General features: G+C 40.5%; 1 protein-coding gene and 1 non-coding gene across 2 annotated transcripts in view; both read right to left on the bottom strand.

The window, feature by feature from the left end:
* Nucleotides 1-21,314, bottom strand: part of Cyp4c3 (Cytochrome P450 4c3) — a 314,949-nt gene that overhangs the window by 46,610 nt on the left and 247,025 nt on the right. Inside the window, exons 5-6 of the mRNA XM_068229046.1 lie at nucleotides 9,160-9,229; nucleotides 396-522 (exon numbers count right to left, since the gene is read on the bottom strand). Coding sequence (XP_068085147.1) covers nucleotides 396-522; nucleotides 9,160-9,229 — 197 coding nt within the window. The remainder of the gene's footprint in view (nucleotides 1-395; nucleotides 523-9,159; nucleotides 9,230-21,314) is intronic.
* TRNAP-UGG (transfer RNA proline (anticodon UGG)) lies at nucleotides 16,961-17,033 on the bottom strand. The gene has a single exon. It is a non-coding gene; the product is annotated as a tRNA-Pro (tRNA).

Below are 21,314 nucleotides of genomic sequence, written 5' to 3'. Positions count from 1 at the left end.
TTTAACTTATAAATAAGACATCCTGAGTTCACCCACCTTTCACATCCGTAAAGCAAAGTTGGTCTAGAAACAGAACGATGTAAAGACAGCATTCAAGAGGGCATGAGCCTGAATGGATCTGTGGAGGAGATAGTACAAGACAGACCCATATGGAAGAAGAAAATCTAAATCACCTTGTGGGACTAGTTATGCTGAAGAAGATGTTAGCAGCAGAGTATAACGACAGAAAGGACACTTTCTTCTCATCTACTTAAAGCTTTAAGATTTCAACATTTTCAAGTATTCAACCAAACTCCTTTCATTTACATTATTCAATAAGAGCCAGAGCACCAGAAATGCCTTCGCTTAATGATCAAGTTGGTAAAGATTTAACCAGACTTGTAAAGAAACAGTACCTTGTTGGAGAAGCCATGCAGGATCTCAATACACTTCTTATGTCTCTGATACAAGGATGTCAACCGGAAAATCCAGTCGGGTTGCAGCCACAATTTCGCTTGCCGCCTCTGCACGATGAAACCCATTCTGTAAGATAAACCCATAATGATTTAAAATTTAGCCACATGAATGAACTGAACTGCCAGCTCTCATTTCAAACACATAATTTTGTCAGGGATGAGAAATGAAGTAGTTAATGCCTCCCACTTAATGATGGATGCCAGTTTTGCTCTAAGCCGAAGACTTTTCTTATACAGTCACAGGACAGCTCCGATTGTTACCAAACTACACAGAAAGTGTAACACTTTCATCTTCTTTAGAGTATATTAAAAATGAAGTTGCTTTCTCTAAAACCTTCACTAAAGACATAAGATGCCATTAAAGAATACTCTGTGAGATACAAATATTAAACATTTATGATGAAGTATGCAACAATGAAATTAAAATAGCTGAGTCTTGCTTGTTTATTGCAGATGTTCTCAATTAGAAATGAAGATATAATAAAAATAAACTGGTGGAAAACTATCCAAACACCAAGAAGGGGTTGTGGTAAATTAACGAACGTTGGTAGGCGTGTTTATAAATCTGAAAGACAACGTTCGTTCAAATTTCCTGCAAATTGCATTAGGAGTGGCCCCTTGATATTGCACATCAGTTTTGCTTTAAATACGGGCTGTATTGTGTGAGAGCGTTAGTTACCTGTGGATTGGACAGAGTGACTGTGAGTGGGTCAAGAATGCCTTTAAAACAACGAAATCAACAGCTCACTGTGGTTGAATGAGGTCATATAATCAAATAAGTAGAGACAATATGCGACACTTCCAGATTTAGCCTTGTTAAAATGGGAGACAATTCGCAAGTGGCGCTCCTAGTGGCCTGACCTGAAAAGTCGTGCTAAATTCAAATATCAATGGAAATGTATATACGGAAATGGATAAATAAATTACGTCTAGAAAGAAAGTGTTACTGAGATATTAACTTCAAAGTTGCTAAAATAATTCTGGATAAATGAATGAAGAATTATTTAAAAGACTGAAATTAGACATATAATCAAGATGTGAAATGAACTGCTGTGAAAGGGCTTGATCTTTCATTTATGCATTACTTTTTTAGCCTTAGAATTCCTGCCTGAACGTTCACGGCTAGATTTTTCTTTTTTCTCATTTTAAAGCATTGTATCTTCATATTAAAACACCTGTCAACAAAAATATTGGCACATTATTTACACATATGATTCAATTAATTTACATTTAAGAGCTGGACAATTTTCCTTTTAACTTGAAGCCTACTAACAGAAAGACAATCTATAAATTTAGCCTCAAAAACAATCAAACTTTCCCTGTAAGCAACACTTGCCATTATGCCATTACATTAGGGTAAAGCAAATTTGCATCATCATATTGTTTCAACAAAATATGTACTGTACATTCCTTAAATCACCCATATTTTCTTCAGTGCTTGACAACGCATTACGGCATTCCAAATGGGGTAACTTGGAAAACAACCAGCCACACTGATGTGCATATGTATTTTCCTGAATTTAATCAAAGCCACAGATCACACCTACAACACCACATCGGTATTGAAGGTTAACTGCTGCACAATACAATAAAATATGCATATTATATTTTAAGCCAGTTAAAATATGGGTCGAGCAGGTCAGAAGATCATGAAGTACTATAAAAATCTCTTTGTCACTGGAAGAATATATATGCAAACACAATATCACTTACATTTTCTTGTCACGAGGGATATCGAAGAAAGACTGCGCATTCTTCTCTACTTCATAGTTACTGAAGCCAAACACAGCACAAACCCTTCCCCTCATGTTGAGAGGAGATATCAAGGAATGACACATGCTACTATTTAATTATGTCAACTCACTGAAAACACATAAATAACACCAAAAACTTCACACACAAATACACGTGCTCTTATGACAGAATCAGTAGTTCTCAGGTCAATCCGCTAGAGAGAGCTCTAATAGCTGTCCCTCGATATCTCGCTGAGTGTCGCGTATTGTCTCTACTGTATTTGGTATAATAGGGCTATGTGAAGGTGGATTTTCCTCCTGCACTATTGCAGAACAACTTGGCAGGAATGTCTCCACTGCATGCATCCTGGCAGCAGTGGTCGCGAGAAGGTACGCTCGCAAGAAGACCAGGCTCCGGACGTCCCCATGGCCCACCGAGAGGGAGGACCGCCATGTTCGGTGTATGGCTGTGGTGCAGCGGGCTGCGTTGCAGGAGCAATTCAAGTGGCAGTTGGCACCACAGTGATGCAACGAACTGTTCTAAATTGGTTACTTGAAGGACAGCTCCGAGCCGAACGCCCTACGGCGTGCATTCCACTTACCCAAAACTACCGCCATCTGCAATTTCAGTAGTGTCAAGCGAGAGCTCATTGGAGGATGAAGTGGAGGTCTGTTGAGTTTTTCGATGAAAACCGGTTCTGCCTTCGTGCCAATGATGGCCGTGTGTAGGTTAGAAGGAAGCCAGGTGACCGTCTGCCTTCCACCTGTCTGCAATGTCGACACACTGGACCTACACTGGGAGTTCTGGTCTGGCGAGCAATTTCCTATGATAGCAGGAGCACTCTCATGGTTATCCCATGCACTCCGACTGCAGATGTGTTCGTCCGTCTGGTGATTCGACTTGTTGAGCTGCCATTCATGAACGGCATTCCCAGGGGTGTTTTCCAACAGGATAATGCATGCTCTGATGCCACTGTTGTAACTCAACGTGCTCTACAGAGTATCAACACGTTGCGTTGGCCTGCTCAATCCCCTGATCCGTCCCCAATCAATCATGTATGGAACCTCATTGGACGACAACTCCAGCGGCATCCACAACCAACATTAACCGTGCATGTATTGGCCGACCAAGTGCAACAGGCTTGGAACTCCATCCCACAAGCTGACATCCGGCACCTGTATGACACATTGCATGCCTGCATTCACCAATCAGGTGATTACACTGATTATTAATGGACCAGCATAGCACATTTGTGATGGCTTTTATCGTGCAGATATTGACCTGTAGTCTTGTATCTTTAATCAATTAAATATTATGTCGACAAATATATTGCCAAAATTTCTGTATTCTACATTTCTTATTTCATGGTGTTTGGATATTTTTTTTCTGCCAGTGTAATTAAAGTGGAGAAGTTGAAAGATAAGATAGAGGGGAACAGGCTGAGATGGTCTGGACATACCAAAAGGATGAGCAATGAAATGAGATGTAAAATGTAGCAAAGGCTTTTCAGTCTGTCAAACACATAGCAAATATAATGTAAATTAAAACACTAAGAGCATATCATAAAACACACACTAACATACAAAGAATGACATGTTTCGTTCTACAAGAACATCCTCAGATTCTATCAAATCACTTAAAATAAGCTTATATATGTACAGTATTGTTTACGTAGCGTAAACTTGTCAAAGATAGAGAGAAAAGTGATAACATGAAACAGTAATGACAAAAAATAAATTATATACAATTATAATATAGTGAAAAACTTACGTATTTATCTAGACTGCCGATGTTAAGTCTGTTGTCACCAAACACTATTTCAGGACTGTGGTGGAAAGTTTGTGGTGAGCCAGGCTGTGCGTGGAGAGGGGAGGGCAGGACAGGGAGGGGCCTAGTAGAACGATGTGGATCTCTCCTATTGGATGATAAAATCGGGTAGACTATAGAGTGGAGAGGGGGGGGGCGGTGGGAGAGATGTAGGGCGCAGTGGCTGGAGCGCTGTGGAACTTTCCATCAACATTGGAGGGGGGGGAGAGATGTTATTGACCTATTTCATGTTAATTGTACCTGTATGTAATATGGATGAATGTAATTATTATAATTTTTATTATTTATAATAGGTGAATGAAGTACGGAACGGTATTATTATTATTATTATTATTATTATTATTATTATTATTATTATTATTATTATTATTATTATTATTATTATTATGAAAAAAGCAATTCACCTTCCGTCAACATTGGAGAGGGGAGAGAAGTTATTGACCTTTTCCATGCGAATGTACCTTTATGTAATATGGATGAATGCAAATTAATAATTTTTAGTTGAATAAAGTAAGGGACGTTATTATTATTATTATTATTATTATTATTATTTACGATAGAAGCGATTTAATGAGTAGGTGTTGTCAGATATTATGCGAGTAGAGCAAATAGGGGGGAATTATTTAAATGTGTATGCTCATTCAGGTTATTGGCATTAGTATTTTTTGCGACGTAAATTTCTATTGCTTCTTTTATATTCAAAGATTTACTTTTATTTTCGAAGTGTAAAATTTTTAGATCAGTGTTGATGTCTGTGAAATGGTGTGAACAGTCGTAGATGTGCTCCCCGAAGGCTGAATGCCGATTATATCTGATCGCGTTTTTGTGTTCTTTGTATCTTGTATGGAAATTACGTTTTGTTTGACCTATGTATGTGGCGTTGCAGTTAGGTTCTTGGCACTTGAGTTCATACACTCCTGACTTTGAGAAAGGGTCCTTTTTGTTTAAGTTGCACCTGCTGAAGTGTCTCTGTAGTGTGTTATTCGTTCGAAAAGCTACTTTTAAACCTTGTTTCTTGAAAATGTTAGCTACTTTGTATGTGTTATTGTTAACATAGTTGAGAACCACGTAGTTTTCTTTGTCGTGTGTGGTGCTTTCCCGGCGACTTTTCTTATGTTTATTTAAAAGTTTATCCACTGTGCCTGGAGGATGGTTGTTTTCTTTCGCGATTTGTTTAATTATTTGCATTTCTTCATTGAAATCTGTTGTGCTCATTGGTATGGAAATAGCTCTATGTAACATTGTATTCAGTCCTGCTATTTTGTGTGTGTATGGGTGGTTCGAGTTGTTGTCAATAGTGTGTGACGTCTGAGTGGGCTTTCTGTATACCTTGTAAGATAGGTTGTCATTATTCCTGTTGATTGTGATGTCTAAATAGTTTATTTTCTTGTTATTTTCTGGTTCCATTGTGAAGCTGATGGATTTGTGTAAAGAATTTAGAGTGTTTAATAACTGGTCTGCATTAGTGACGTCATTATCATATATGCATATGACGTCATCCACAAATCTGCTCCAATGTAAGATTCCTTTTGAAAGCTGGCCCATTAAGAACATGTTTTCGAAGTTATTGAGAAAAATGTTTGCTATTATACCTGATAACGGTGAGCCCATGGCTAGCCCTTCTGATTGGCAATGAGCATACACATTTAAATAATTCCCCCCTATTTGCTCTACTCGCATAATATCTGACAACACCTACTCATTAAATCGCTTCTATCGTAAATAATAATAATAATAATAATAATAATAACGTCCCTTACTTTATTCAACTAAAAATTATTAATTTGCATTCATCCATATTACATAAAGGTACATTCGCATGGAAAAGGTCAATAACTTCTCTCCCCTCTCCAATGTTGACGGAAGGTGAATTGCTTTTTTCATAATAATAATAATAATAATAATAATAATAATAATAATAATAATAATAATAATAATAATAATAATAATACCGTTCCGTACTTCATTCACCTATTATAAATAATAAAAATTATAATAATTACATTCATCCATATTACATACAGGTACAATTAACATGAAATAGGTCAATAACATCTCTCCCCCCCCTCCAATGTTGATGGAAAGTTCCACAGCGCTCCAGCCACTGCGCCCTACATCTCTCCCACCGCCCCCCCCCCTCTCCACTCTATAGTCTACCCGATTTTATCATCCAATAGGAGAGATCCACATCGTTCTACTAGGCCCCTCCCTGTCCTGCCCTCCCCTCTCCACGCACAGCCTGGCTCACCACAAACTTTCCACCACAGTCCTGAAATAGTGTTTGGTGACAACAGACTTAACATCGGCAGTCTAGATAAATACGTAAGTTTTTCACTATATTATAATTGTATATAATTTATTTTTTGTCATTACTGTTTCATGTTATCACTTTTCTCTCTATCTTTGACAAGTTTACGCTACGTAAACAATACTGTACATATATAAGCTTATTTTAAGTGATTTGATAGAATCTGAGGATGTTCTTGTAGATCTTTAAAAAAAAACTACACCAAAATTGCTTTGCATTTAACGACAAAATCTATTGCCAATCAGAAGGGCTAGCCATGGGCTCACCGTTATCAGGTATAATAGCAAACATTTTTCTCAATAACTTCGAAAACATGTTCTTAATGGGCCAGCTTTCAAAAGGAATCTTACATTGGAGCAGATTTGTGGATGACGTCATATGCATATATGATAATGACGTCACTAATGCAGACCAGTTATTAAACACTCTAAATTCTTTACACAAATCCATCAGCTTCACAATGGAACCAGAAAATAACAAGAAAATAAACTATTTAGACATCACAATCAACAGGAATAATGACAACCTATCTTACAAGGTATACAGAAAGCCCACTCAGACGTCACACACTATTGACAACAACTCGAACCACCCATACACACACAAAATAGCAGGACTGAATACAATGTTACATAGAGCTATTTCCATACCAATGAGCACAACAGATTTCAATGAAGAAATGCAAATAATTAAACAAATCGCGAAAGAAAACAACCATCCTCCAGGCACAGTGGATAAACTTTTAAATAAACATAAGAAAAGTCGCCGGGAAAGCACCACACACGACAAAGAAAACTACGTGGTTCTCAACTATGTTAACAATAACACATACAAAGTAGCTAACATTTTCAAGAAACAAGGTTTAAAAGTAGCTTTTCGAACGAATAACACACTACAGAGACACTTCAGCAGGTGCAACTTAAACAAAAAGGACCCTTTCTCAAAGTCAGGAGTGTATGAACTCAAGTGCCAAGAACCTAACTGCAACGCCACATACATAGGTCAAACAAAACGTAATTTCCATACAAGATACAAAGAACACAAAAACGCGATCAGATATAATCGGCATTCAGCCTTCGGGGAGCACATCTACGACTGTTCACACCATTTCACAGACATCAACACTGATCTAAAAATTTTACACTTCGAAAATAAAAGTAAATCTTTGAATATAAAAGAAGCAATAGAAATTTACGTCGCAAAAAATACTAATGCCAATAACCTGAATGAGCATACACATTTAAATAATTCCCCCCTATTTGCTCTACTCGCATAATATCTGACAACACCTACTCATTAAATCGCTTCTATCGTAAATAATAATAATAATAATAATAATAATAACGTCCCTTACTTTATTCAACTAAAAATTATTAATTTGCATTCATCCATATTACATAAAGGTACATTCGCATGGAAAAGGTCAATAACTTCTCTCCCCTCTCCAATGTTGACGGAAGGTGAATTGCTTTTTTCATAATAATAATAATAATAATAATAATAATAATAATAATAATAATAATAATAATAATAATAATAATAATAATAATAATAATACCGTTCCGTACTTCATTCACCTATTATAAATAATAAAAATTATAATAATTACATTCATCCATATTACATACAGGTACAATTAACATGAAATAGGTCAATAACATCTCTCCCCCCCCTCCAATGTTGATGGAAAGTTCCACAGCGCTCCAGCCACTGCGCCCTACATCTCTCCCACCGCCCCCCCCCTCTCCACTCTATAGTCTACCCGATTTTATCATCCAATAGGAGAGATCCACATCGTTCTACTAGGCCCCTCCCTGTCCTGCCCTCCCCTCTCCACGCACAGCCTGGCTCACCACAAACTTTCCACCACAGTCCTGAAATAGTGTTTGGTGACAACAGACTTAACATCGGCAGTCTAGATAAATACGTAAGTTTTTCACTATATTATAATTGTATATAATTTATTTTTTGTCATTACTGTTTCATGTTATCACTTTTCTCTCTATCTTTGACAAGTTTACGCTACGTAAACAATACTGTACATATATAAGCTTATTTTAAGTGATTTGATAGAATCTGAGGATGTTCTTGTAGAACGAAACATGTCATTCTTTGTATGTTAGTGTGTGTTTTATGATATGCTCTTAGTGTTTTAATTTACATTATATTTGCTATGTGTTTGACAGACTGAAAAGCCTTTGCTACATTTAACTAAGTCAACACTGGAAAACATGGCTTCATTTTTAACAAAAAAAAAAAAAAAAAAAAAAAAAAAAAAAAAAAAAAAAAAAAAAAAAAAAAAAAAAAAAAACAATGAAATGAGGACAAAGCAGAGTTTGGAACTGCAGCTGGACAGGAAGAGAGGAAGAACTAGAACAAGGAAAAATTTAGTGAAGTACAGCCTTAGAATATGCAGCATGGACTGAACTACAGTAGTGAATGAGGTGTGCTGTTAGGACCGATAAAAGTGGAGATAAACCATATTTGGAATGAACTGGACAAGGAGAAATGACAATGTTGATAATTTTGTGTGGTTATTGCTAGCGTGGTGCAGCCCTTGTAAGGTAGACTCTCTGACAAGTTTGGACAGCATCTGCTGAGTATAGCAAAGTGCATGTGGAGAATAGTGTTGAAAGAGTTGCAGGGAAGTTGGGAACACTCAGTCCCCAAGCCAAAGGAATTAACCATTAAGATTTAAATCCCCAACCTGGTCAAGAATTGAACCCAACGCCCTCTCATTGGAAGGCTAGTAAATCTGACCATTCAGCCGAGGAGCTGGACTTTATGGTGATGATCTTAATAACTATAAGTTTTAAATGAATATGTTGAACTTACTCGTACACGGCCCTGACATACTCAGAGTCGCTGTTCCTCTGCGCATTCACCTGACGACCCATTGCTGACTCTGAAACAGAAGCACATACACCAGGGTCAGTTTGCTGCTGACAATGAGATCATTTTGATAAAACATGAATTTGTTGTGCAGTTGATGATCATATCGGGCCACAGACCACTCTTGAGATCAAGGTGCAATGAGGGATTATTTTACTTGTAATCAGAAAGGATGAAAGAATCTGCTAAAAAAGGAAGGACTGTAAAAGGATAAAAAAGAAGTCCAGATCCATGGCTGAGGGATCATTGTCTTAGACTTCAGTCCTTGGGGTTCCAGGTTTGATTCCTGGCTGGGTCAAGGAATTTTAATTGTAAATTTCCTTGTCTCAGTGACTGGGTATTTGTGCTATCCCCAGCAGACCACACACAGCACTATCCTACACCACACTGATATGCAGTTTCGTACAAATGAAGTATGCTACCTTCTTTCATCAGAAGGTTTGCTTTACAAGGGGACCAGGCTAGAAATATTTACATTTTATATTGTTTTAAAGTGTTCTAAGTGTTTCAACAGAATGAAGACTTTGAAGTATGTCTCAGAATTAAAATATTCTGTAATAAGGTCACTAATCTCAAAAGAAAAGCTGAAAGAATTAAAATACTCTGTAATAAGGTCACTAAACTCAAAAGAAAAGCTGAAAGTTCTTATTACAGTAACAGGTTAGCTTCTAGTAAAAATCCATGGAAATTAATTTAACGAGATACTTCAAACAACAAATAGCAACAATAGAGACATTCAACTAAAAATTAATAATAATATAATCACCAACCCCTGTGATATTTCAACAACATTAAATAAATACTTTACTAGTATTGGTCAAGATCTAGCTGTTAATTTGCCTACAACCAATACCAGTAATCCATATAGTTATCACACTGCTCCAGGAAATTCTTTATTCTTGTACCCAACTGACAATGAAGAAGTAGAAAGTATGATAAAAGAACTAAAAAATTCCAGTAGTTGCGATTGTTATGGTTTAAGCAACACAATTCTCAAACAGTTATCAACCAAAATAGTTCCATACATCACTGCATTTATTAACAAATCGTTAGCTGAAGGTACAGTTCCTACATTGTTAAAAATTGCCAAAGTTATACCCATCCATAAAGGCTTAGATAAATTAGACATAAACAACTACAGACCAATCTCTATCATGCCCATTTTAGCCAAAATATTAGAAAAAATCGTTAAAATAAGATTATTGAAATTCCTTCTTAAGAATAATTACTTTTACAAATATCAATATGGCTTTATTCCAAATTCCAGCACATACAATGCTGTTGAGGATATTATCATTAAACTGCAGGAAGCTCTTGATTCACAAAAATTAGCTTCTGGGTTATTTATAGACTTAAGAAAAGCCTTTGACACAGTTGATCACGAGATCATGATCAGAAAACTGGAAGACGCAGGAGTAAGAGGTGTAGCGTTGAACTGGTTTAAGGATTATCTCAGTGATCGATCACAATTCGTCTCATATAAAAATGCTAAAAGTTTATGTCTTCCTACATCAATTGGAATTCCTCAGGGATCAGTACTGGGTCCAATTTTATTTCTAATATTTGTGAATGATATAGGCTCCCTAAAATTACAAGGACAATTATCTCTTTTTGCAGATGATACAAATATTTTCTATGTTGGTACCTCTGCTAAAGAACTTGAGGTAAAAAGGCAGTATGACATTAGATTACTACAAACTTGGCTTTCAAACAATAGACTATCCATTAATCTTAGCAAGACCAACTACATGATTTTTCACAAGCCCGCATGTGCAACTCCTCTTGATATTACATTAACATTCTTCAATCATCCTTTACCAAGAGTACAATTTACTAAATTTCTAGGTTTAAAAATAGATGAAATGCTTGACTGGAACGAGCAAGTTAAAACTATATGCAAAAAAATAACTCCAGCAATTGGAGTGCTTCACAGACTAAGATATAAATTCAACCATGAGTTTTAAAAATCTATTTATCAGGCTCTCACTGAAAGTCACCTGACTTATATGATTCATGTTTGGGGATGTTGCAATAAGGAACTCTTTGAGAAAGTTGCCATTTTACAAAAAGAGCACTAAAAATACTTTTTAATTTACCACCCTTAACACCTACAGATTATTTGTTTAAGAAATGCAGACTTCTACCACTCCACATTTTACGTGATAGAGCTTCAGCTATAATGGTATATAAAATTAAGCATAAATTGGTTCATACAAACACTATCTGTATTATAAATTCTGACATACACTCATATAACACTCGAGGAGCAAAGAGAGTCCATACCGAATTTGTAAAAACTAGTAAGTATGGTTGTAACTCCTTATGGCACTACTCTGCGAAGGTGTACAATGCTCTTCCAAAACATATACAACAGGCAACAACAATTTCAAAATTTAAACAAAAAATAAATAATCAATGGGCAAAAGAAAATGAGCAGTAAATTTTTCAACCAAGTAATGTACAGTGGTATTATTATACTGTATTTATATTTGTGACACTGTAACGTATTTAGAAATAAGCTATTATTGTATTGTCAATATTTTGTAACTCTGCCAATATTTAATCTTGTATTGCGCCATAAGAGCCTCGGATCAGGTGCCCTTTCTTGAGTAAATAAATAAATAAATAAAAAAATAAAAAAGTTATATTATTGAATTGACCCAGACAGGTGCGCCTAATTCAGGTAATTATTGGATGGGGAGCATGATTAACGCCGGCACCCGTGGCATAGGGGTAGCGTGCTTGCCTCTCGTCCGGAGGCCCCAGGTTCGATTCCCGGCCAGGTCAGGGACTTTTTCTCTCGACCTGAGGGCTAGTTCGAGATCCACTCAGCCTACGTGAGTAGAATTGAGGAGCTATCTGACAGTGTGTAGCCGGCCCCGGTCTCGAAAGCCCAGATTAAAGACTGAGAGGATATGTCGTGCTGACCACATGACCCCCGCAATCTGCAGGCCTTCAGGCTGAGCAGCGGTCACTGGGCAGGCCAAGGCCTTTTCAAGGGCATTAAGTGCTGTGGGGTTTGGTTTTTTTGGCATGATTTATATGAACACAGGCATGTGAAATGAGGAACAATATTAATATAAACATTCCTATTATTAACAATATCCACAAGTAAACAGAAAAATAGAACTTGATTAATAAATACAGTAAATATTTTGAGGGAATATTTTATGTATGAAGCTATCAAGTAAAATCACAAGTAAAAAAGTCAGAACTTGCTTCATAAATATTTTTTAAAATAAATACCGTACTGGATGCATTTCATGATATGAAATGTGGAAAGCTCTACTGCCTGAACAGTCTCCACTGGGAAATGTAGTTCTCTGAAGGAATGCCTGCTTTCTAATTTCATTTCTTGATATAAAACCATCTACCACCTTCCTCTAGATTTACGGCTTAGCAGCCTTCAAAGACAACCAATCTCCACATTTTAAGGGGACATGTAGGAGGAGAACGTTTGGGGGAAGAGGGTGCAAAATGTCACTCTGTCCCCTAAGATGTTTTTTTGGGGGGTCAGAAAACAGCTTTCCCCAAAATCCTCCCCCCACCACACCCCAAAGTCGGCGCTGCTGGTAAAATGTTGATAGTAAACACACAGGAACAGAAAGTACCAGATAAACAAATGAAACTCTTTTTTACATGAAATGCCCTTTGTTACTAGTGATACATGCATACGCAAAACTCCAGGGATACTTCAGCTTATCTGGACCCACAAGGCCCCTGTTCAGCATAGCAGATGAGGCCGCCTGGGAGAAGTGCTGGTCCTCTTCTCCAGTTGTATCCCCAACCCAAAGTCTCACGCTCCAGGACGCTGCTCTCGAGGTTTTAGAGGTGGGATCCTTCGCCAAGTCTGAGGTGAAACTCAACCCTGGAGGGTAAACGGATTATGAAAGGAAGAAAAAAGTTGATACTTGCAGAATTCACTGAGACGAATCAAATGACATGCAACCACAACAGAGTATCAAGCCCACAGCGGTTTACTACCTCAAGATGGCAGCCTCAGGGGTTCTTAACTTGGGAGGGTGAGTTGGCGACCTCCCTGCTCTTAGCTGAGTCCAGGCTTTGCTTCTACTTACTTGTACCAGGCTCCTCACCTTCATCTATCCTATCCTACCTCCTTTGGTCAACTCTTGTTCTTTTCCGACCCCGACACTGTTAGAGCATTCGAGGCCTAGGGAGTCTTTCATTTTCACGCCCTTTATGGTCCTTGCCCTTCTCTGGCTGATATCTTAATTTTTTGAAATGACCGACCCATTCTGCATTTCTCCATCTGATTAGTGTTAATAGAGGATGGTTGTACTTCCTCTTAAAATAATAATCACCACTACCATCACCTGAAGGAAGATGGCAGCACAGTTGCATCTGCATTGCAAGAGACTATCCTCATTTTTTCTGTATTGAAAGTCTGTTAACCCTTTCAGACCGGAAAGAAAACTGGAGGTGTGAATTTTTGTTTGTACGTCAAGAACTGACTAAAATGCTCCTCAATACACATATTAATAGTTTATTTTACAAAATAAAAACTAACATCCGAAAAACAGGACCTACACAATTGTGCGTATCAAAATTCAAAACCTCGTTGTATCACGTACGATGGTGTAGCTTCAAAATTTACGTTCACTAACCAATGTACACACTTCATTGAATATATTCCGGTATTCAGTAAAGCTTCTAGATTAATATAAACGCAGTAAATAAATACTTACTTTCGGCACTACTGCTTCCTGCCATCTCACCGATCAACTGTGCTTTTTAAACTCTTCTTCCTTCGCCCTGGCGGTCAAGCGCATACTAAAATCAATTGAAATACACGCCACGTGTCCTGCACAATCACTGCAGTCCGGTGTAGCGCCGAAAAAATATCAAATACGGTCAGGGATAACGAAAATATGAACCCGCACAATTGTGCGTACTCGGTCTGAAAGGGTTAAAAGGAGAACAATGAATCAAAGTTTTATTGTTCTCCTTTAACAGTTGCATCTCCCGGTGAAGCAGTACCGAGGTGAGACTTTCTACCAGGTACACTGGTTCTTCCTCTGTACTGTGAGATATTAAACATTGTCCTTGAAAGTGTTATTTCGATTGTAAAACTTCCATGTTTTTGTAGGGTACACTGATCCAGTTTGGTTCGGAAACTACATAAAAACTTATGAACTGTTTATGACAATGGAAAAACTCGGCCAGCGGTTGCAGAGTGGGGTCTCGGCCCACACTTGGCCACGGCTCTACACCCCTGTATTCGCGAGACGGAGAGGGACTGGTCCCCACTGTCGGCTGTCCTGACATTGGTTTTCCGTGGTTTTCCATGTTCTTGCACAAAGTGAATGCCGGGACAGTTCCTAGAGCCTGGTTGGATCCTCCAATAGCACCACCAAAGGCTATGCAGTTATTGGGAATCCGCAAAAACCAATAGCAGAGCCCAAATGAGGCATACTAGGCAAGATGAGGAGTGAGGTAGTTTGCCATTCCTTTCCTCATTGGACCAGAAGGTGCTACTGCAGCACGACTGACCCTATGATCAACACTCGGACACTATTTGCGCTCTGTTGTCATTACTCAGCACCACCCACACCCCAGCAGCTTCCATATTGTCACAGCCATGGATGAAACTGGGACTTCAGTGGAAGCTACACTTTGCTCTGGCCTGTACCAAGGGATGGATACAAAAGTTCTGCATCCGTCAAGAAATGGCAACAGGCAGAATAACAGAAGTACCAGTAATAAATAATATGCATAATTCTGTTGAAATGAAGGTTTAACAATTTTAATTGCTTAATACGCTATTTTACAACTGCAATTCCGTAAAAGATTGAAATTTAAAATAAACACACAGAACAATTTAGTTTGATGAAGAGCACTCAACAATGGCATTTTATTTGAATAAATATTAATTTGACTCCTTCTTCTGATTTTTCTTAATCCGTTTACCATCCGCAGTTGGTTTTTCCCTCGGACTCAGTGAGGGATCCCACCTCTACTGCCTGAAGGGCAGTGTCCTGGAGTGTGATACTTTGGGAAGGGCATACAACTGGAAGGGAGGACCAGTGACTCACCCACGCGGCCCCATTTGCTGTGCTGAACAGGGGTTTTGTGGTGGGGTTGGGAAGATTGGAAGGGATAGACAAGGAAAAGGGAAGGAAGCGCGGCCGTAGCTTTAAGTTAGGTACCGTCCCAGTATTTGCCTTTCGGAGAAGTGGGAAACCACAAAAGACAACATCGAGGATGGCTGAGGTGGGAATCGAATGCTCTTCTACTCATTTGACCTCCCGAGGCTGAGTGGACCCCGTTCCAGCCCTCGTACCACTTTTCAAATTTCGTGGCAGAGCTGGGAATCGAACCCGGGCATCTGCGGGTGGCAGCTAATCACATTAACCACTACACCACAGAAGTGGACATATTATTTTGACAAATGGCAAAAAGTGAAAAAATATCCAGTTTCCTTGCTGCAAGGAAGAATCTGAAAGTTGACTTCTGTACTGATTTTTATTGAATTTCATAGAAAGAAAAAACACCTTCACGCATGTACGTGCTCCCAAACATTGAAGTCATATTTAGTCTAAATTGTCTTAAGCGTGGGTATTTTTCGCTGGATAGCAGTTTAAATGAGTGGTCCCTTTTCTTGTCTGGTCAAAATACATAGCTCTTCCTTGTGGAGAGATTATTGATATTCAATTTGCAAGAGCCTAAAATCCCAGCAGTTTATTTCCCTGAAAATGTCTTCGAAAATGCAGCGTTGTGGAACTGAAACCGCCTCCTATACCAATGGAAATGAAAGTAATTTTTAGTATTTATTCCATGCTTGTCCCGTAAAATTTCCTTGGTTGAGATTGGTATGGAGTTTGAGATTTGGAATGGATCCCATAATCACTTTTATAACGGTTAACCCTGATGTATGTGAGGGCTCATTGACCCCCAAATTTTGTATTTAAATTTAAAAATCAAGAAATGCACTAGGTTAGATCAAGTGAATACACAAAAGTCCATCTCTGTGGTGTAGGGGTTAGTGCTATTAGCTGCCATATCCAGAGGCCCGGGATGGATTCCCGGTTCTGCAAATAAATTTGAAAAGTAGTACAAGGGCTGGAACGGGGCCCACTCAGCCTTGGGAGGCCAACTGAGTAGAGGGGGTTCGATTACCTCCTCATCCATCCTCGAAGTGGTTTTTCGCAGTTTCCCAATTCTCCAGGCAAATGCCGAGATGGTACCTACCTAACTTAAAGTCACGGCCGCTTCCTTCCCTCTTCCTTGTCTATAGACTACGTTCCAATCTTCCCATTCCTCACAACGCCCCTGTTGAGCATAGCAAGGTGAGCCCTCTGGGCGAGGTACTGGACCTCCATCTCAGTTGTATCCGCCAACCCAGATTCTCACACTCCAGGAAACTGCCCTTGAGGCGGTAGAGGTGGGATCCCTCGCTGAGTCTAAGGGAAAAATCAACCTTGGAGGGTAAACAGATTAAGATAGATAGAAAGAAAGAGAGAAAGAAAGAAAATCTTCATATTTCTTAATTTATTTTTTAAAAACTTTCATCAGCCCCAAAATGTGGCATCGCTGGCCACCAGTTGAAAACACCTATTCTAGACACAGGTACAGAAGTAACAGGGCACATGAGGAAATGAAGAACGCATATCAACGATGATTTTTTCAAAATGTATTTCAGTACGGTACTCGCTTTGTCATGTCTCTTGTTTCACACCAGTACTGGTATCTTTCAGACAAAGATTTGAACCTCTGTAGAAAAGTACGGGCCTGTCCGGGATTTGAACCCGGGACCTCCTGCACCCAAAGCAGGAATCATACCCCTAGACCAACAGGTCGACAAGTTCAAACGCCTTCATACACCGCTAGTGAGTTGTATTCGTTCTCTGTCGCGAGGAAGCCATTATCGACCCACTCCGAGTTAACCCTACAATGCAATGCAGTTATTTATGTATAAAGCGTGCAATTTTCTAGCTTGCTGCTTCAACCTGTTATTGTAATTTTACGATACATTCAACTGTATAACCTATCCAACACATATGCCAGTGATGCCTCGGTTTTTTTTTTACTTAACGGACGACAAAACAGCCCTACAACAAACGGTACTGGTCCGCCTCTGCCAAACCCGGAGGCCCGGGTTCGATTCCCGGATCTGCCACGAAATTTGAAACGTGGTACGAGGGCTGGAACGGGGGTCCACTCAGTCTCGGGAGGTCAACTGAGTAGAGGTGAGTTCGATTCCCACCTCAGCCATCCTGGTAGTGGTTTTCTGTGGTTTCCCACTTCTCCTCCAGGCAAATGCCGGGATGGTTCCTAACTTAAGACCAGGGCCGCTTCCTTCCCTCTTCCTTGTCTATCCCTTCCAATCTTCCCATTCCCCTAAGGCCCCTGTTCAGCATAGCAGGAGAGGCCGCCTGGGCGAGGTACTGGTCATCCTCACCAGTTGTATCCACCGACCCAGAGTCTGTAGCTCCAGGACACTGCCCTTGAGGCGGAAGAGATGGGATCCCTCGCTCAGTCCGAGGGGAAAACCGACCCTGGAGGGTAAACAGATTAAGAAGAAGAAGCAAACCACATCACATACGAGTGTTAAGGTACTAGCCCCACTTAAGAATTGTTAATAGTCCGCCTCTATGGTGTAGCGGCTTAGTGTGATTAGCTGCCACCCCCGGAGGTGCAGGTTCAAGTCCTGGTTCTGCCACGAAATTTGAAAAATTGATACGAGGTCTGGAAGGCGGTCCACTCAGCCTCAGTAGGTCAACTGAGTAGAGGTGGGTTCGATTCCCACCTCAGTCATCCTGGAAGTGGTTTTCCACTTCTCCTCAAGGCAAATGCCGGGATGGTACCTTATTTAATTTCACGGTCGCTTCCATTTCTATCCCTTCCAGTCTTCCCATCCTCCCGCAAGGCTCCTGTTCAGGATAGCAGGTGAGTCTGACTGGGCGAAGTACTGGTCATCCTCCCCAGTTGTATCCCCGACCCAAAGTCTGAAGCTCCAGGACACTGCCCTTGAGGCGGTAGAAGTGGGATCCCTCGTAGAGTCCGAGGGCAAGCCGACCCTGGAGGATAAACAGAAGAAGAAGAAGAAGAAGAAGAAGAAGAAGCAGAGGAAGAAGAACGCAATTTGAACCAAACGCAACATAAATCGTGCAGTAGCGGCTCACTCTAAAGGGCAGAGGAGCACGTGCCCCTCAAGCTAAGTAACTCTTAATGCATGGTTTTGTAAGTACTGGCAAATTGAATGATGAAACATTCCGTTTTGATATTAGGCACCGCATACAGCTAGTGCGTCAATGTTTTCGCCAGACACGTACTTTGCTTCCACCGGCGGGCACTTCGCTGGCTGGTCATGCTGGCCCTCCATCCACAAATAAAAATTAGGCCTTCGTTCATAGAGCACTTGATCCAGATGAAGAAGTGTTACAGTAAAAAAAAAAAAGTTTCTTCTTCTTTATCATTTTATGGGCTTCGCTTCACAAAATTTGAATTTTGCTCACACTACCCGCCCACTACTGTGAATTTTGGCTCCTCCCCGCAGTCGGACTCTGCCCAAGTCGCCTTGATTACAGAAAATTACTTCCACCAATCACGAAATCTGAAGCCACCATAGAAGATAAAGAGTAGGTATATAGGACTATATCACAGAACTTACATTGCTCGTGGGTAAAAGAGCAGGGGCTGCGAGTAACGTCACGTGTGTTTTGTACGTGCCATCTGTCAGTATTCAACTAAACTGTTAGAATGGCGGTAATAGCCGCCGATTTGAATTTGTATTGCGTACTACTTCCACCACCGTCTCGATCCTCTTATACTGCCTGCTCTATGCCGCTAGTTTAACACAGGAAGGTGCGACTACCAATATTTCTCCAAGTTGCCGTAAGAGTGCAGCAGTAGACGCACCAATCTTCGCTGTCTGTGTGGGGTATAGCACCGTGTTATTGGTGCATGAATGTGTGTGTGAAAACCTGAGTTATTTCGTACAATGAGTAAACGTGTCTGGTCACTTCCGTTCATACAAGAGATATTTTGTATAGAACTGTGAAATGAACTGAGTGCGTGCGAGAATGTTTTCATTCCCCACCCTGAAGGGGTGGGGCGGGCCACCTGAAGGGTTACGCCCTCCCTCTGGCCGTGAGCTTGGGCGGGTTGAGAAGATTTAATAGAAGAAGGAGAGGGGAAAGGAGATGTGTGATTAAGGAGTGGGGAGGCCAGGCGTATTTTATTCTTTTTTTTCTTTTTTTCTTCTGCTTTCTTTTTTTATTTTTTTAAATTTTTTAATACAAAAGAGAGATGAAGCTTTATTGAGCAGCAACACAATGCTATATGACGATGTGACGGAAAAAATGGAGGGCTAGGAGGTGGTAAAAGGAGGAGAAGTTAACAAGGGAAGTGAGTAGAAGATGGAAAAGGTCCGGGTTGGGTAAAGGAGGCATAAAGTGGTTGGAAGATGGTGGAGCGGTGAGATGAGGACGAGGAGATTGGGGAGATGGGACGGGCCGGGGACGACTGGATAGTGTGTGATTACGGTGCGATGGTAGTGGAGAAGAATGAGAGGGTTCAACCCTATGATAGCGGCCACAGATGTGGATGCCCTGGTCTATAAGGCGTTGGACGTCGGTGTGTGTCGGCAGCTGGAGTCTCACCAGAAATGTGGGACCGTCGGAGTTATAGATGCGGGATGCTCTCTTTGACAGGTACTCCGGCCTGGCGAAGGTCACGGGTGATGGCAGCAGGCGCTACGTTGGGGTCCATACCGCGCAGAACACAGCTGTAAGTTGAGGTATGATCGGCTGGCGGTGGTGGCGAAGCTGAACGTGCCGCATTGTCAGGAGGTTTGGTAGAAGTTCCCTCGTTAGACGGTAGTTGAGACGTTTCCTGGCGACATGTCTGCTCAGGGTTGGGAGGGAGAGGAAGAGAGATCAGGAGAGGAGATGAATGGCACAAGGTGGTAGTAGTAATAGAAGTCATGGTTGCGTAGAAATAGTGGTGATAGTGGTAGTAGTCGTAGTAGGGACAGGTACGGTAGGCAAAATGTTGGGAGAGATAGGAACAGAGATGGGAGTAGTTGCGATGGTGTTAGGTGTGCAACAAGAAGATGATGGAAGTGGGGGTGGTGTATACGGTGGAGGCGGGCGAGCAGCAGGCAGTACAGGTACTTGAGCGTTGGTGTGTGCTGGTATAGATGATACAAGATGACGTCTGCACTGGATAACCACGCCGGTAGCTCGGACAGAATGGCTCGTACTGGCAGAATGGAAATGAAGAAGAATATCCGGTGCAGGAACTGAGCCGTAATAGAGGCGAGTGACACTGAAGACACCGAGCGGGGGAAGTTCATTAGCGATGTCTTCAACCGATAGAGCTGGATCAACATCACTTACGAGGAGAGTAGACATGGCTGGCTGGGGAAGGCCGTCAACCCAACTTGGGGACAGCCAATATGCTAATTGGCTCGGCGAAGAACGAAGCATAGATGTGGCGTCCTCCGGCTGATCAAAAATACAGGAAGAGACAAAGGAGCGATGAGTCCTCGTACAGAAATCTCCTCGTGTGTGTATGTATATATCCTCCCTCGAAATGAATTAATCATGTTATGCTTATAGATATTTCAAAAGTGATTTTAAGGTGTAGGTACTTATTTCTTTCCGTTTGTGCAAGGTATATTTTTTTATAGAACTGAAACTTCAGATTCTTTCTCCGAAATATTCAACTGTTGTGTATGATTTTGCCAATCTCGGCAAGGTGGTTCGCAGCCAGAAAAGATACGACTCCATGAAATACCGTCTAGAAGGGAATTAAGAGGAAAGCGGCTGTCGGCTTTATCTAGGCAAGGACCTGATAAAGGAAGTAATTGGATATCTTTAGATTACTCTCACATCTGTGCCTTTACATCTTATTTCAGAAGGTGATGGAGCCTCCGTGGCTCAGGCGGCAGCGCGCCGGCCTCTCACCGCTGGGTTCCGTGGTTCAAATCCCGGTCACTCCATGTGAGCTTTGTGCTGGACTGAGCGGAGGCGGGACAGGTTTTTCTCCAGATACTCCGGTTTTCCCTGTAATATCTCATTCCAGTAACACTCTCAAATATCATTTCATTTCATCTACCATTCATTAAACATTGC

This window comes from Anabrus simplex, chromosome 8 (genome assembly GCF_040414725.1).
Source record: "Anabrus simplex isolate iqAnaSimp1 chromosome 8, ASM4041472v1, whole genome shotgun sequence".
Lineage (NCBI taxonomy): Eukaryota > Metazoa > Arthropoda > Insecta > Orthoptera > Tettigoniidae > Anabrus > Anabrus simplex.
Note: the sequence above shows the minus strand (reverse complement) of the source record. Positions and strands in the feature narration are given on the sequence as shown.